This window comes from Delphinus delphis, chromosome 20 (assembly GCF_949987515.2).
Source record: "Delphinus delphis chromosome 20, mDelDel1.2, whole genome shotgun sequence".
Classification (NCBI taxonomy): domain Eukaryota; kingdom Metazoa; phylum Chordata; class Mammalia; order Artiodactyla; family Delphinidae; genus Delphinus; species Delphinus delphis.
The window spans coordinates 32,436,882-32,453,572 of NC_082702.1; the positions used below are offsets into that span (position 1 = coordinate 32,436,882).

A 16,691-nucleotide genomic window follows, 5' to 3' on the forward strand; every position below is an offset into this window, starting at 1 on the left:
GGCCACAGAGCAAGATTTAATGAATAGCTTCTGTTCTTCCCTTTGCATAGAATGTCTTCGAGTCCTCCCTCTGCCCCCTTGTGAGGGGATGAATGAATGAATAAATGAGTGAATGAATGGTCTAGTCATGGGCTCAGGAGCAGGGCTGTGGGTGGGTTCAGCCGCGGGGAAGAGGGAGCGGGGCCAGTGGTGATGTAAGCGTGCTGGGCCCTGACCCCATCCCCGACACACTCCACCCCACAGCAGATGGCAGGATTCCCCCCGCCTGCCTGGTTGCCCTGGACCCTGTGACTCTCTAGGTGAGCTCCCCTCAGGCCACAGGCCCGTCGCAGAGGGTGACAGCTGTGGCCATTGGGGCCAAGGTTGGGGCATCTGTACTGAGAAGGGACTTTCTGAACCAACAATCACTCTAGAGAGAAGCCACCTTGGACACAAGTGGCCTGTTCTAGTGCCAACTGGAAACAAGCACGTGGAGGAGGTGAATGTGTTGACAGCCGGACTGAGAGCATTTTGTGTCACTAGTGGGCACAGCCCAGGGTGAGGCAGGGCCTGCCTGAGGGGACTCACTGACCCCCTGGGCCTGAACTCTTCCTCCGCCTCTTTGTCACCACAGCTGACCGAGTGCCGGCTGTGGCCTGGCATGGGATCGGTGACTCAGATGCACTCAGTCCTCACAGTTACCTCTTCAAGGTGTGGGGCTCCTATTATCAGACCCATTGGGCAGATCAGGAAACTGAGGCTCAGAGAAACGAAGTGAGCTGCCCACTGCTAGCAGGTGGCAGCACCAGGAGTGAGCTCCGGATTCCTGTTTCTAAAGCCTGTGCTCTGAATCTCCAGGCCCATCCCTGATCTTGACCCTAAGTGCTTCTGTCTCCTTCCCACACTGCCCTCCATCCTCGTTATCACACAAACCCTCTCTTGACCTTTTCTTTTCTTTTTTTTTTTTGCCCTCACGGACAGGGCCCTAACCCCTAACCAGTTCATCTGTCTGCTTCCTGCCTGTCCTCCCCATCCATCTTCCCATCAGCCATCATTGGGAAAACCATCTTTCTGGGATTCCCCTGGGTCCTGTCATTCTCCTGCTTAAAAGGCTTTGAAAGGCAAGTGGTGAGAGGGTAAATGGGCAGCTTTCAATAACCAACCAAGCCTCAGAAATGAGGTGGTGGACGGGAACTCTCTGTACTTTCCAATCCACTTTTCTGTAAACCTAAAACTGCTCTAAAAAAATAGTCTCTTAATAAAAAAAAATAATAATTTTTTAAACACTTCATAAAATGTTCATACCCTTGGCCCTGCCATTGCTCTGTAGGAATTTATTATGAGGAAACTGTCAGACCAGAAGACAAAGATTCCTAAACACAGACACTCCCTGCAGCATCACCACGTGTCATCATGAAAAAACTGGAGACAACTTAAGTAGCCAATGACAAGGAAATGGCTAAATAAATGGTGGTATCTCTGTGTGGTGGGGCATTGGTACCATGGTTTTTAAAAATTTACTGATGGGAAAATATGCACAATATTATGTTATTCTATTTCCTTGTTGGTGACAATTCTTTTCACATTTCTAAAATAAGGATTATCTTATAATCCATGTATACGTTTAATGTAATATTTCCTTTTTTCCCAAAAAGCTATATTGACTCAATAATGTATCATAATTAACTGCATCTTAGACTCAAAGAAAGAGAGTATGTTCCCGATCTTTCTTTTATAATCAGAATATATATATATATGTATATGAACAGTAAAAAAGAGACTTCTGCTGGTTTTGCCTAGGGCAGCTCTATCCAATAAAAATATGATGTGATCCACATATGTAATTAAAAATTTTGAGCAACCACATTTTTGAAAAGTAAAAAGAGGTGAAATTAATGTCAATGATGTATTTCAGTTTACCCAAAATATCAAAATTAATGTCATATCCACATGTAACCAATATTTTAAAAATTAGTAATAAGACACTAATCCAAAACCTGTGTGTTCTCTACAGCTGCAGCGTATCTCAGTGGCCCTTGCACTTCAAGTACTGTACTCGGCAGCCCGGGGCAGCCCGGGGCAGCCAGTGGCTTCGGTATGGCTCAGGTAGGAGGCTGTTTGGCAACCCGGCCCCGCCTCCCTCTCTGGATCCTTCCACACACCCTGCCCCCTCCAGCGACAGAGGACCCCTGGCTCCCTGACTCCACTATTTCGCTACTCCACACCTTTCTTCCTGCTGTTCCCTCCCCCCGGGATTCTCTGCCCCTTCCCTCCACCTACCCAGGCCAAGCTCAAACTTAACTTTTCAGAATTGACCATCCCACGCCTCCCTCCCCCCACCCTGGGCACTGGGCAGATGGTACCACACGTAAGATTCTGTAGCCCTGCTGTCTGGATTCAAATCCCAGCTCTCTGTGTGATCTGGGGAAGTCACTTCACGTCTGTTCCCTCATCTGTAAAATGGGGATGCTGATGGTTCCTGTCTTGTGTGATTGTTGGGAGGATTAAGTGAGATACTACGTGAAGTGCTTAGAACAGGGCTGGTCTGTATAAGCCTTCTCCAATGCTTGCTATTATTAGTATTACTATCATTGTCACCATCATTAACATTTGAGCATGGACCTCTATGTGTGGCAGCTCTCTGGACTGGCAAGTAGATTTCTCCTTGTTTGCTAGCTCCTCCACGGCTAGCAATGCCCAGGAAGCATGTCGAGCAGTATTCCCTGGCCTTGTTCCCGCACAGCCGTGCCCACAGGGTGGAGGAGTGGACACGCACGTGCTGTGAACTGGCCAACTCAGTAGACTTTGGGACGCGAAAGGATCTTTCTAGCAGGTCTTGTTCATGTCTGCCCCCTTTTGCCTGGCACGTGGCAGGTGCTCAGAAAAATGTTAGATTAGTGAGGATGTGGAGACTTGGCCCTTGAACCTTATCATGACAATGATTCTTTGGGAGCGAGGTGACCTCGGCAAAATGGCGGCAGTGGGACTCCTTTCTGGGAGTCTCGGTACCGTGAATTATTAAGACACAGGAGGAAGACCGCGGCTCACCTGTTTCCCACGCCATCGTAAACCCAGTGAGTGGAGCCAAGGCCCTCATAGGCTGAAGCCCAGTAATACAGACATGAGTTCAAATGTAGACTGTAGAGCAGGTAGGCTGTGGTCCTGATAACCCTGCAAAAGAAGGAAAGGCACGAACACAGTAGCAGAAAGGGTGGCAATGACATATCACCCCAGGGGTCAGAACTGCAGGGAACAAGCCAGTCTTCACCCTTCCCAAAGCCCACCTCAGAGCCCTCCCTGTCGGAGCTGCACAGCCCTGCCCAGCTGTCTGGTGCAACGGACACTTGACCGATGGGAACCAGTGGCTGGACTGGGCCAACTGGCTGCTCTGTTGAGACTGTGCTGGTTAGGACTGGTGATACTTGAACAGAAAGTTGTCAAGACTGGGGGCTGGAATAGGCACACAGCTACATGTGCAGACAATTCCAGGGAAGTGGAAGAGCTGAGTGGGGGAGGCAGCGGGGCGGGGGGGCAGAGAAGGGACAGATGCATACAGAGGAGCGCTGCTCCGTGAGAGATGGGGAGAGGAGCCCTGTCCCCGAGCGTGGCCTGGCTGGTCCTGGGTCCCAAGCTTGGACATCTGCAAGATGGCCCACTGTGTCCATACAGCCACTACCCCCGTGCTTGAGTGGTTAGGGGGGTCAGTTTCCTGAGCTGAGACTAAATTGAGACCCAGTTCCCTGGAAATGCAGGGGAGCTGTGCATGTCAACCTACGTGAGACCTCCTCACAATTGGGGGAAACGGGACATTCCTGGTTCTCTAAAAAACAAACATCCCTTCGCAGAAGGGCCAGGAAGAGGCCCAGCTTCCGGTGAGTGGCAGTGGCGAGGGGGCCTGGGGGCCAGGGGAGCCGAAAGGGGAAGTGATGGGGGTAGAGAATGCCTTGCTCCGTTCTTGCTGCAAATGTCCTGGGGCATGTGTGTACGTGCATGTGTGTGCACGTGTGCACTTCTGTGTGTGTGTGTGTGTGTGTGTGTGTGTGTAGGGGTCTCACCTGTAAATGTAGGCTTTGCTGAGGATGGATTCCAGGCGGTTGTTAAACTCGAAGAAGGCCATGTACTGGGAGAAACAGCAAGGCATCAGGGGCGGCCCGCTGCCCTCACCTCCCAGACCATTCCCCACAGACCCCCGGTGGGAGCGGGTTGGAGAGTGAACATTCAAAATCAGAAGTCCTTAGCCCTTTGAGGAATGGGGGGCCAGAAACTCCATTTCTGAATCTGATGGAAACCCTGGACCCTCTTCCTTGGAAATTACATATAATCATGTTGTCACAGTTTGTGTATAACTTCAGGGACTCCTAGACCTTCCAAATCCTATCATGAAACTTTTAAGGTACATGCATCCCAGGTTAAGGACCCTGTTTTCAAGATTTACTTATAAACACAACAATTATATAAAGAAACAGCTGCTCTCTGATCTCCTCAAAAGGCTTATTTATAATAATAAAAGTGTAAGATAACTGCCCATTACTGAGCCCTTGTACGACTGCACTTTATACACTTTACCTTAGCGCTTATTTACATGTATTATCCTTCTCCTTTTACAGAGAGGAAACTGGCACTCAGGGGAGTTCAGGAACTTGCCCAAAACACACAGCTGCTAAGTGACAGAGCCAGGGTTCGAAGCCAGATCACACTTAAAACTGCAAGCTCGGGGCTTCCCTGGTGGTGCAGTGGTTGAGAGTCCGCCTGCCGATGCAGGGGACACGGGTTCGTGCCCCGGTCCGGGAGGATCCCACATGCTGCGGAGCGGCTGGGCCCGTGAGCCATGGCCGCTGAGCCTGCGCGTCCGGAGCCTGTGCTCCGCAACGGGAGAGGCCACAACAGTGAGGGGCCCGCGTACAGCAAAAAAAAAAAAAAAAAAAAACAAAAAAAAAAACCCTGCAAGCTCTTTCCACAATGTTACACTTGCCTCTAGATCTCTGCACACATGTTGTTTGACCTTTGAAAATAACATTGATGAAGATTCCCTGTGGGCCACGCTAGCTATCATCCAGGTGTTCATTCTAATTTCCACCTGGAGTTTGCATTGGATGACGAAGGACCATGGACTTGGATCCTCACCTTGGACCCAAAGAGTTGCATCCTCTGAGTCCTGCTAGAAGTTAGGTGCTTGAGTTACGTTCACTACTACCACGTGGACCAAGATATGGATCCAGCCTCTGTATTTGGGGTAAAACTTGGGCTGTGGATCTAACCCTCCTCACTCTGATGTATGGCTCTAAAGCAACCTCTGCCGCCCCTGGAAGGCTGGCATGTGTCAAATAACACTGGTGCCACTTCCAGTTTCCCTCTTCCTCTGGGCAGCCAGGAAGCTCAGAAGCAGCTTTCATGCTCCATTCCAGATATGCTTTCTTTTCATCGAGGTACTTGCATTCTTCCAGCTTTTCTCTGCCCTATTTCTCCAAGTTATTAAGGTTATTGTGTTTTCCTCTTTTGTAAATTCCCTCATTACCATTTTGGGGAAGAAGCATCAGGTATTATGTAAGGAGAAAGATGAATTTACTTGGTCTGCCAGAAAAATCCATTTGGGGGATCCTGAGTGCTCTGACTAGCTGTCCACTCTGGTCACATTAAAGGATGTTGCCAGGTCTCTACTCTACACTGTGTCACCCTCTCTGAGACATTGGCTCTGCCCCGGTGACAAGAGGAATGGTTGTAGTGACACTGTAATGACAACAACTAATGATGAAACAGGTGTCGGGCTGCATGTTCAAATCCATCCTGGGCACTTCCTGGTTCCTGTGACCTTGGGCAAGTCACCCAAGCTTTCCAAGCCTCTGCTTCTCCATCTTTTAGATGAAGACCATCATAAAGCAGAAGTCTCTCTGTTGAATCTCTATAGTAACTGAAAGCATAGACAGTGGAAACAGGCTGCCTGGGTTCAAATCCAGACTCTACTCCTTCCTTCCTGTGTGACCTTGGGCAAGTTACTTAACCTCTCTGTGCCTCAGGCATCTCATTTGTGAAATTCTGGTACTAACAACACTCATCTCATGCTGTTGAGAAGTAGGCACTTGTAAAGCCTCCAGAACAATATGTAACACACAGCACAAATAAGAAGCGCTAACAATTGTAAGGAATTTCCCATCTCCCCTCGGGGCCACCCTTCCCAGATGCCTCCTGCTCCCCAGTGCTGCTCAGGCCAGACATTAAGCTGCCACTGCAGGTGCAGAGCACGGAGGAGCTGAAGGCCTTGGATGGTCTTACCTTCAAACAGCGGGGCAAGCGCAGGAGGGGATTCACACCGAATTTCAAGTAGAGAAAGTCCAAGGGCAAGAGGCAGAGCATATCCATCTGAAATCCCAGCAGGACACCACAGTGCATAAAATAGTATATAACTCCCAGGGTTGTGCGCTGGGGTGAGTGGCAGGGGTCTCCACCTTCAATGGAAAGGTGAGGTCAGGATGCCCCTGGAGGGGCTAAAATTAGGGCAGGAGGCATCCTACCAACGAGCTCCAGCCCGTGCTGGTCCTGGCAGGAACCACGTCACATTGGCCCCAAAGCAGCCAGGGACCCCAGAGACACCACCTCCCAAGATCCCTGGCACACACCTTAAAGCGCTGAGATTTCAGATAATTGTTGCGCATCTCCTTTTTGTCTGTCTGGAATAAAATGGAATACTGACTGTGAAATGGCCTGAGAGCTTAATCCCTGACCCCATGGGAGCAGCGATGGAAATCCCCGCACAACCTCCACCTTCCTATTGAAGTAACAGCCCCATGGATGTGTAGCAGAAGGGACCAGCAGAGCTTCGATGAAAGCCTCACAGTCTACAGATAGGGAGGGTCGAGCTCCTGGGGGAGGCATGGTGGGTGAGGGGGGAAGTTGTCCAAGGGCACTCAGCTCAATTCCAACTTCCTGGATGGAAAGCAGGGACATTGAGCTTATTCTCTCTTACCTGGACCATTTGTAACCTTATTCACTGAGGAGCTGGCCACTGCTCTGATCAGATCAGGAAAGAGGTTGCTCAGGGAGTTCTCTTTCCTCTAAATTGTTTTAGAGGGTCAAACTCAACTTGTCTGCACACAGTGGAGCAGGCTCTGCCAGCATGGGATTATGAAAAGTGACATGCACAGGGAGATGGGAACTCTGCCAAGTCACAATCAGGACTTAGGTTTTCTCCCTAATAAGTGCACCAGAACACAGGCTCCCAAACTGGTCTGGGTAGTGCGGCAGGAAATGTTGATTGTCAGCAGATACCTGTGCTGAGCATTCTGCATACATCACCTCCATAGATCCTCACAGCAATGGTATGAGGTGGGAGCGATTACTATCCCCATTTTATAGATGAGGAAACTGAGGCTCCAAGAGGTGATACAGTTGTCCTGGTTCAGCCGAGATTTGAACCAGGTCTGCCTGTTCTAAAGGTCAGTCTCTAGGCCACTTCTTCATCTCTCATTGCCTCAGGTGGTCCAGGAACCATTTCACCCATGAGCAAGACTTGATGTGTGTAACTTGAACGTATCAAAGATGTGTGAAACAAGCAATGACGCTGTTGAATAAGCATGGGTGGACGTCCTGAGATTTCCTTGTTCATTAGCTTCTGGTCCCTCCCAGCGTCAGGGGTCAGCCCCACGAATGCTCTGGCTGCAGGGTCTGCTCCCAGCCACCCCCCCACACCTGTCTGTGACTCACAATGATGTCCCCGCCTCTGACAAACTGCAGACGCAGCTGGAACACGGTGATGTCCAGGAGGTAGATGAGGTCACACAGGTAATCCACCAGCAGCCAGAGGTGGATGTTGTCCGGCATCTGGTAGGGGAAGGCCCAGCGCACGGGAATCAGCCAACAGTTCCAGTTCCAGGCCAGCACCACGAAGAACAGCCACACGATGTACATCAGGTCTGCAGGGGTGGGAGGGGCCAGGAAAATGCTAGAACGTCAGCCAGAGAAGGGCTCCTCGCCACGGGATGAGGGTGGGACTTTCTGCTCCCCACTTGTCTGTCTGCACTTTCCTACAAGCCCTATATGCGGCCCTTCTGTAATTTCGGGGGGGGGCATGTAAAACTATCTTTGATATAAAAATAAATCACGGCTAGGCCCTAACAAATTGAGTACTCTGAGTAGGGGATATGGGATATGGGGTCATTACTAGTTAATAGACAGCTAACCAGAAAACACTTCTGCTCTCATTCTTGTTGAATTTTTTCCAAAAATGTATTTCCTGCCTTTGTAAATACACAACAGTAAATAATGCATAGAAGATGGACAGATGGATACACAGATGGACAAGTGCATGGATGGATGGATGGATACTGTAGGTCACCTGGGCATTTTATCATTTATTTATTTATTTTTGTTTTTAATTTTTTTGACCATGCTGGGCAGCGTGTGGGATCTTAGTTCCCCGACCGGCGATCAAACCCATGCCCCCTGTAGGAGAAGCGCAGAGTCCTAACCACTGGACCACCAGGGAATTCCCCCCACCTGGGCATTTTAAAGGACCAATGGACACCAGGGTTGAAGTCCTGCCCCCCAAGTGACTTCTTATGTGTCCTTAGGAAAGTCCCTCTCTGGCACCTGTTCTGTCCTCCTCAGAGAAGTCATAAGGAGAAGTCAGAGAAAAAAGGCAGGGCGCTCCTTTGTAAACTGTGAAGTGCTGTGCACATATGAAGCGTCGTTATTCCTGAAGAATACAAAATGGGCTAAAAGGCAAGTGAGAGGAACTTCACTTTAGATGTTGGAAGAACTTTTCCCCTTTTCTGCTCAGAGCAGCAGCTCTGGGAAGGAGCCAGGAAGAGCAGAGTAGAAAAAAGACTTGGCCAAGAGTCAGGAGTCCTGAGTCTGCCACTGACTAGTTGTGTCTTTAGGCCAGTTAACTTCTCTGTACCTTAGTTTGCTTGTCTGTTAAGATGGGTATGATCTTATGGTCCTAGTTCAGGGACTTTGTTTGGGGCCCGCCCTTGCACTGCCCCCACCCCCTCCCATTCTCCTGCCCTCTCATGTGACATGTGGCAACGCCCACCGCCTTCCCAGGACTCACTGGTCGTCGGGTCGATGCTCTGGGGAAACTGGTACTTCTTCCAGGGGCGGCGTTTGAACTTGCAGCAGAGCATTTCACAATAGTGTTCCTCCTCCACCTGCCCCGATTCAGCTGGCTTCACATCCAGGGCCGGCTCTGGGGCTTTCTTGGCTGGGGCTATGGGATGACACTGTGACCCTCTGACCCAGCCCTGAGGCTCGGGTAGAGGATGCAAAGAGAAGGCTCGCAGGACTTCTCTGGTGGCGCAGTGGTTAAGAATCCACCTGCCAGTGCAGGGGACACGGGTTCGAGCCCCGGTCCGGGAAGATCCCACACACTGCGGAGCAACTAAGCCTGTGTGCCACAGCTACTGAAGCCCGCGAACCACAACTACTGAAGCCCGTGTGCCACAACTACTGAAACCCATGCACCTGGAGCCCGTGCTCCGCAACAAGAGAAGTCACCGTAATGAGAAGCCCGCACACTGCAACGGAGGGTAGCCCCTGCTACCTACCTACCCCTACCCCTACCCTAGAGAAAGCCCGCACGCAGCAACAAAGACCCAACATAGCCAAAAATTAATTAATTAATGAAAACACAAAAAAGAGAAGGCTCCCAACTGCAGACTCTGGAACTGAAGCCAAGGGGACCCTGGCACCATCCCATAACCTGCTACAAGCTCTGGGTGCTCTCCTGCAGCAAACCACAAAGATCTTCCTTAATAGCAACCTGGGCACCTGCTCCGAACTCTTACAGCTACCAGTCTGGGACCGCTTCTCAGGAACTGCCTAAAATGAGGTGTTTCTGGGCAAGCCGGATGTTTCAGTTGAGTGTGTGCTTGTGTGTCTGTGCTTGCACCCCTTGGTTTCTCTGGACGGCTAGGGGCATTGGTACCCAGAACTTCCACCACCCAGGGCCAGAAATCAGGAAAACATTGTTCTAGGTTTTTCAGAGAGGAAATCTCAGCTGTCTCATCTCTAAAACAAGACACCAGATGGGATCACAGTTTTCCTGTGCATCTATGGTGATGTTGTTGGTGACCTAGAAATTGGTTCTTACAGGTTTAATATGGCTATGTTTCCAGCTTTAGGAGTGTGAAGTCAGGCTCTGCTAGGTCCACTGTTGGCACCATGAGTTCTAAGGCACAACCCTCCTTTGAAAAGACCTAGAAAACCTCCCTGGCAAGACAGCATGGTTCTTATTTCCTCCTGGCACTTTGAAAGCAGGAAACTTTCAGGTAACCCCATAAGAATATTGCAGTGGAGGCCTCTGAAAAATAAGACTGTGTAGTTCCAGAGTGGGTTATGGACACCATCTAAGTGCAAGACCATGAGATACATCCCAGGGTGGACCACCTGCCCGCCAGCGGGAAAGGGGCAGGGGGTCAACAAGGGAACTTGCCCTGTGGGAGGGAGAGCCAAGTACAACTGGATCACTGGTCAGAACTTTGACATTCTTTCCTCCCCTGGACACGTAGCTAAACCTGTACATAAAGGACCTCAAATTCCAGAGAATGGAGATCTGGGCTTCTCTCAAGCACCCCAACCGTTTCCTTGGGGCCACCTTCCCCAAGAATTGACAGGGGCCTTAAGGGGCCCCACCCCACCCCTGGTCAGGTGGCCCAGCCCCAGCTCTGGACTCACAGGGCTTGGGGCTCTCTTCATCAGAGGTGACATCAGGGTCGATGAGCTTCTCCTTCACCTTCTCCGTCCGCTCCTTGAAAAGCTTCACCAGCTCCTGGAGCCGGTTGTTGATGAGGGCACTGGTCTGGCTGTCTGTGGAGGCTGCGCGGTCCTGGTCACTGAGGGAACACCACCCAGAGCTGAGCGGGCTGCGTGGGGAGGGACCCCTGCGCCACCGGGCAAGAGCTGAATCTATATCCCACCTGGCCTTAGGGGGTAAATCCTGGCCCAGTCTTCTTCTGACATCAAAACATCAAACCCACCTTAATATCTCCTGGGAGGAAAAACACCCGGGTGCCCAGCTTTCAGAAAATGTACCACGAATGCTCTGATTCAGATGGGCAATTCCAAAAACACTCGGATTCCACTTGTGATTCAGGGGGAAACTCTGGAACTCAGTTCAGGGCTGTTAGTCTCAGTTTGGGGTTCACATGAGATACAGGACAGATCAGAGAGGGGACAGGGGCTACTTTTTTAGGCTTAGGAAATAACTGATGGAAAAAACAGTGCAGGGAATTCCCTGGCTGTCTGGTGGTTAGGACTCTGTGCTCTCACTGCCGAGGGCCCAGGTTCGATCCCTGGTCAGGGAACTAAGATCCTAGAAGCTGCACAGCGCAGCCTAAATAAATAAATAAATCTTAAAAACAGTGCAGATACATTACATATTCTTTTAGTTTATAGGAATTTAAACTGCATGAACTTGCAGCAAGGGAGAGACAGACACAGACAGAGAGAATGAATGAGAGTCTTCCGCTCAGTGTGTGTCAAGAGCCCTGGGTGAGTTGAGACGGGCGGCCGTGTGAACCAGCCTATGTTCTATGTTCTCCTCTGAGTAGCCTGTGTTCTTCTTGCTGAGCTGAGGGTAACACTAGTGTTTACAGATCTACTGTTTTTTTTCATACATTGAGGCACTGAAACTCAAGCCAGCTACTCTTCTTGTGTCAGTTGAGGGAGCTAGCTGGAGAAAATCAGTGGGGGGGTCATAATGAGAGAGAGTGCTGGGGGGCAGAGGAGACACGAGCTGCTCACCCACACCCACTCCCTCCTGCAGGGAGGGGTCACCGCGCAGCCAGCGACTACATTGCCCAGGTGTGGCCGTGCGAGCTCTCACGGGTGGACACGCTAGTGCAATTCCGGGCCTCCTTGTGGAAGAGCGTCCTGGCACTCCCCCTTTCTAGTGGTGACCAGCAGGGTCTTGAAAGCCACACAAAGGTGGCAGAGCCACTGTTGGCTGGGGCCCTAAATGACTGCAGGGGGCAGAGCCTTCCACTGACCTGAAACACACCACCAGTGACACAACTGTGACATATGAGACGTCTTCTTCCTTACGCCACTGAATCACTGAGGTCTATTTGTTATAGCATCTTAACCTACTCAGGTAATACATGGGGTTCCATGCTGACCACCTTAGGAGTTTTCAAAGGTAGTTTTTATTATTATACCTGATTTCTGGCTTATTTTCTGATAGTAAACCCTACCCCTACCCCTACCCTACTGCATAAGATGTGACTCCACTGTATGCTAAAATGGATCACTGGACTATACGTGAGGTTTGGGTTTTTTCCTGCTTCTTTTGCTTTTCTGAACTTTCCACAATACTGTTAAGCATAAACTCCATAAAATTATGGACAGAAAAAAAGACTGGAAGGAAAGTATATTGTCTCCTAAGGTCACTCCAGAAGCAATGGCTGGAGAGGAGGTGAGGATCCCAGGCCAGAGCCCAGGGCTGGGGTATTCACTGTCACCAGCCTACGTAGACTCTTCAGGAAAACACCTCCCACTGGCCCAGCCCTTGTGACACTTCGATGTCAGAGACACAGGTCCCGATGCTCTCGTAGTGGCCGCTAAACATTGTTCCACAGACCAGTTGCATCAGAATCACCTGGGGAGCTTATAAAGATGTGGATTCCCCAGGGCCCACTCTCTGTGGTTCTGGACACAGCTGGGCCCAGAGTTTGAGCCCATTCTGCTGACCAGATTTTTCAGAATTTCTGGGCTGGTTAGAAGCAGCCTGGGCAGGAGACCCGGCCCTCTCCTACTGCCGGGAAGCCACTGGCACAGTCTGCCTTGGGGTGGAAGGTTCTAAAAACATCCATTCTCCCCCCAACTCACCTCCCTTTGCTTGCCCATCCCCACCCAGACTTCTGGTTCCCTGTGACCCCAGAGGTGGCCCCCACTTACTCAGTGCCCTGCGGGCTGGTGGGGTCCGAACAAGCGACCACGGGCGATACAGCCGGTGACAGCATCTTGGGCTCTTCAGCCTCATCATCTTGGGAGCACAGCCTCTTCCTGCAAGAGCACAGACATGGAAGGGAGGGGCCTTCAGGGAGGCAGGGGCCGCGAGGGGGTGAACCAACTTTGAGCCCTGCAGATCACCCAGAGCGAATCCTGGGGGGGAGGTGGGGACAGAGGATGGTGCTGCCAAAGGGTCCTCGCTTGCCTGCAGGGAAACAAAAAAGAGAAGAGGGGACACATCCAACCTCTGGATCTCGGTCTCTGCATCCATTCAATGGCCTAGCATAAAAGTAACAGCACTGACTTGGGATCGGGCAAACCCGAATTTGCACCCCAGCCCTGCTTCTTCCCAGTGTGTGACCTTGGCAAGTTACTCAAATCCTCTGAGCTGCCTCAGTTTTCCCCTTCTATAAAATGGGACTAAATCTACCCAATTTAGTGAGGGACTAAATCTACCCAATTTAGTGAGTCCACCCCAAGGCAGACTGTGCCAGTCGGGTCTCAGTTTAAACATCCTTCTCCCTTCCACCTCCCAGTCTGAGGGCCCTGCCCTTCCCAGTCCACCCCGTCCCCTCCTCCATCACACCACCCTTCCAGCTACTGAGAAGGTGTGAGGGCTCACATTCCATCTTATTAACTCTCCTGGAAGCTCAGCTTCTCTCCCTTTGCAGATGTGCCCCTGGCTGGAAAAGCTGACACCCACGGGCCATGAAGTCTGTTTTCCAGCTCGTGGTGTGACCTGGGGAAAGCCCATGCCCTCCTGGAGTTCCCGCTTCCCTATCTGAAGAATGAAGGCTAAATTATGTCCAGGTCCCCATCATTCAGTCCAAGTCTGCCACAGAGTGCTGCATTTGGAATCACTGGTGTCTCAGCTGCTGGTGTCTAGATTTGAATCCACTTGGTACTCTTCCCATACTCAACCACTGTGACTCAGGACTCCATCATTAGGGCTCGTAAAGGGATACAGTCAGAGGCATGTGCAGCACTTGCTTTATTCCACAAGGCTCTGAAACCACCCTATTACCTTCCGCCAACTCGCCTAGAATGGCAAAACTCATGGGTTCACCTCTTTTACGCTCTAATTAAAAGGATGCCTGCAAACAAGAAGACTGGGGCAAAAATCTCACAACTGGGACTTAAACTCAGGCCTCTTGCTCCCAGCCCAGTGCCCTCTCCGGGCCTGGAGAGAATCAAGAGTGTGGAACTAAATCAGCAGCTATGCTCCTCCAGCACCGCCCAGTGCCTGGCCCTGTGCTGAGCACCTCACATACAGTAGCTTGTTGAATTTTCATAATCCTCGTAGACAGGGGATGTTCGGGATTCACTCCAAACCACAGCATTGCACTGTGAGAAGGGCCTTGCCCGTGTGCCCCTCTGTTTTGGTGGCTTTTCTGTTCCCATCAGTTGCCCCCAGTGCTCATTCCGTCCCGGGCCACAGGCAGCCGCACTGGCCTCTCATGTCAGGCATCAGAATTCCCTCTTGGCGCCAAGCTCAGGCTGAGGCGTCCCAGTTTCTCACAGTCACATTCTCCTTAGCACTCTCTGGAAAAACCTTGTGTGATTACTTGTTCATTGTCTATCTCGGCCCCACTGGAATGTCAGCTCCAAGAGGGCAGGCCCCTCTCAGGCTTCTCCCTGATGCAACCACTGCACCTAGAGCAGAGCCTGGCACGTAAAGATGTTCAGTAAATGTTTGCAAATGAATGAATGAATGATAATAAGAGGAGCCTCACAGACCCAGCTCATAAGCAAAAGGCAGGAGGCTTTGATTCTTGTCCCAAGTGATCTTAGTCCCCTCCCTCCTCCCGAATATCCACCTCTAACCCAGCCTGTACAGTTTCCCTACCCTTATGAAGGGAACAGAGGGCGGTAGACCAGATGTCTACAATTATGGTGGTGCCCTGTCTTCTGCTCTCTGTACTTTGTGCATGATTCAGTGAATTAAATGTGAGGACTGATGTGTCTGTGAGCTGTGTTCCAAGGCTGGGTGAGATCATGACTCTTTTCTCCACATCAAAATCCAGGAGCCTTCTGTTTGCTACGTCCAACCATCTCTGTTTTGGCAGTCTTCTGACCTCAGCTGAGAAATTACTCAAGGGTTCATGGATAAAAGCAAGAATTAATCAAGAAAAAAGAACCATCCCTCAATCTAGCCAGCAAAGGAGATGCACTGGCAGCTCCCCTTTAGCTTAATTGACCATTCACACAGCACTGCACTGCACTTCACAGACTACCTACAGCTCTCTGCAGGCCCTCTCTCAGTTACCTGGCTCAGATTGTCCAAAACCAACTCTAACCATGCAGCAACTAACCTATCTCGAGGGGCACAAAAACACACGCAACCCTGACCAGAAAACCCACTCTCGAGAAAGGAGCCCAAGGACAGAGGGCAGAAGACCAAAGAGATATTTGTAGCACCACTGTGGACAGTATTCAACCACAGAGGATTGTTATGTCTCTCCTGGCACACGGAGCTGGAGGATGTCAACACAGCATCACAATGAGTGTTAAGGAGACAGACTAGCAATACGGAAAAGGGCTCAATAAATAAGATGTGGTCTCAAATGAGATATGATCCAATCACTCCTTCAACTAAAACCACTCAAAAGCATGGGCCCACGGACAAGGTATGGAAGAGAAGGCAGAAAAATAAAAGTACCACCTAGAGTGGTGGGGTTAGGGATGGTTATTATAGCTAGTGTTCTTTGGTATGTCCATTGTATTATTTAACAATAAAATTAGCCCTGTCACATTTTTTACCCCCTTCAAATGTACAATTGAGGGTATTCTGGACAGGGCTTCCTCAGAGAGCTCTTTCTATAGAGCCTGAAGCCAGAAATTAGGAGAACGGAAAATGGTGGGGCCATAGTCCCAGCGCTGACAGCAACTCGCTGAGTGACTTGGGCCAGCTTCTTCCCCTCTCTGGCCCCAGTGTCCTCAAATGCCAAATGCACAGGTGGCACTGTGCTATGAAAAGCCCAAGAGAAGCATAAAAGGTGACCTGAGGCTCCCTGTGGCTGATCCTGGGACCCCAAGTGTGTCGCATTTGGCAGGAGACGGGGGCAGCGGCACGGGAGAGGGTGGATTCTCCTCCTCGTTGAGGGACTGCCTGTCGGCATCAGCGTCTTCCACCTGCACTTCCGGGGGCTCTTCCGTGGGAGAGGGTGGATTCTTCTCCTCGTTGAGGGGCTGGCTGTCGGCATCAGCGTCTTCCACCTGCACTTCCGGGGGCTCTTCCGTGGGAGAGGGTGGATTCTCCTCCTCGTTGAGGGGCTGGCTGTCAGCATCAGCGTCTTCCACCTGCAATTCTGGGTGCTCTTCCGTGGCAGGTACTGGGGAGAGGAAGGAGGCACAGTGTCAGAGAGAAGCCAGGTCCCAGGGCCTTGCTGTGTTCTACAGGGAAGCCACAGAAAGCGTGTGTGGAGGGGCCTCTGGAAGCCTTGCCTCCCAACAGGGCCCACAGGAGAGATCCATGCAGCGGGCACAACGATGCGGAGCCCAGGGCCCTCTGACAGCCACGCCCATGCCAGCCACTAACCCAGGAGCCACAGAAGAAGCCACGATGCCACAGAAGCCACAGGAGCTCCTGGACACAGCCTGGAGCCCAGCTCTCTAAAACCCAGCCTGGTTTCCCTGGGCCTGGAGGAGCATCAAGACCCTGGAGTGGGTGATGGGGGTGCATCACTCAGATAGAGCACGGGGAGCCTGGGGGTGCCACGTCCTAGGGCCTCGCCTGGTGCGGCCTGGCTCAGCTGCTTCCCCTCTCTGGG

The 16,691-nt window shown here is 51.1% G+C and overlaps 1 protein-coding gene across 1 annotated transcript in view; it reads right to left on the reverse strand.

Moving 5' to 3' along the window:
* The window catches only part of CNGB1 (cyclic nucleotide gated channel subunit beta 1), a 66,390-nt gene that overhangs the window by 19,134 nt on the left and 30,565 nt on the right, over nt 1-16,691 (reverse strand). Inside the window, exons 17-26 of the mRNA XM_060000743.1 lie at nt 16,138-16,253; nt 15,923-16,053; nt 12,868-12,975; nt 10,648-10,805; nt 9,026-9,181; nt 7,678-7,886; nt 6,594-6,644; nt 6,250-6,336; nt 4,035-4,099; nt 3,028-3,150 (exon numbers count right to left, since the gene is read on the reverse strand). Coding sequence (XP_059856726.1) covers nt 3,028-3,150; nt 4,035-4,099; nt 6,250-6,336; nt 6,594-6,644; nt 7,678-7,886; nt 9,026-9,181; nt 10,648-10,805; nt 12,868-12,975; nt 15,923-16,053; nt 16,138-16,253 — 1,204 coding nt within the window. The remainder of the gene's footprint in view (nt 1-3,027; nt 3,151-4,034; nt 4,100-6,249; nt 6,337-6,593; nt 6,645-7,677; nt 7,887-9,025; nt 9,182-10,647; nt 10,806-12,867; nt 12,976-15,922; nt 16,054-16,137; nt 16,254-16,691) is intronic.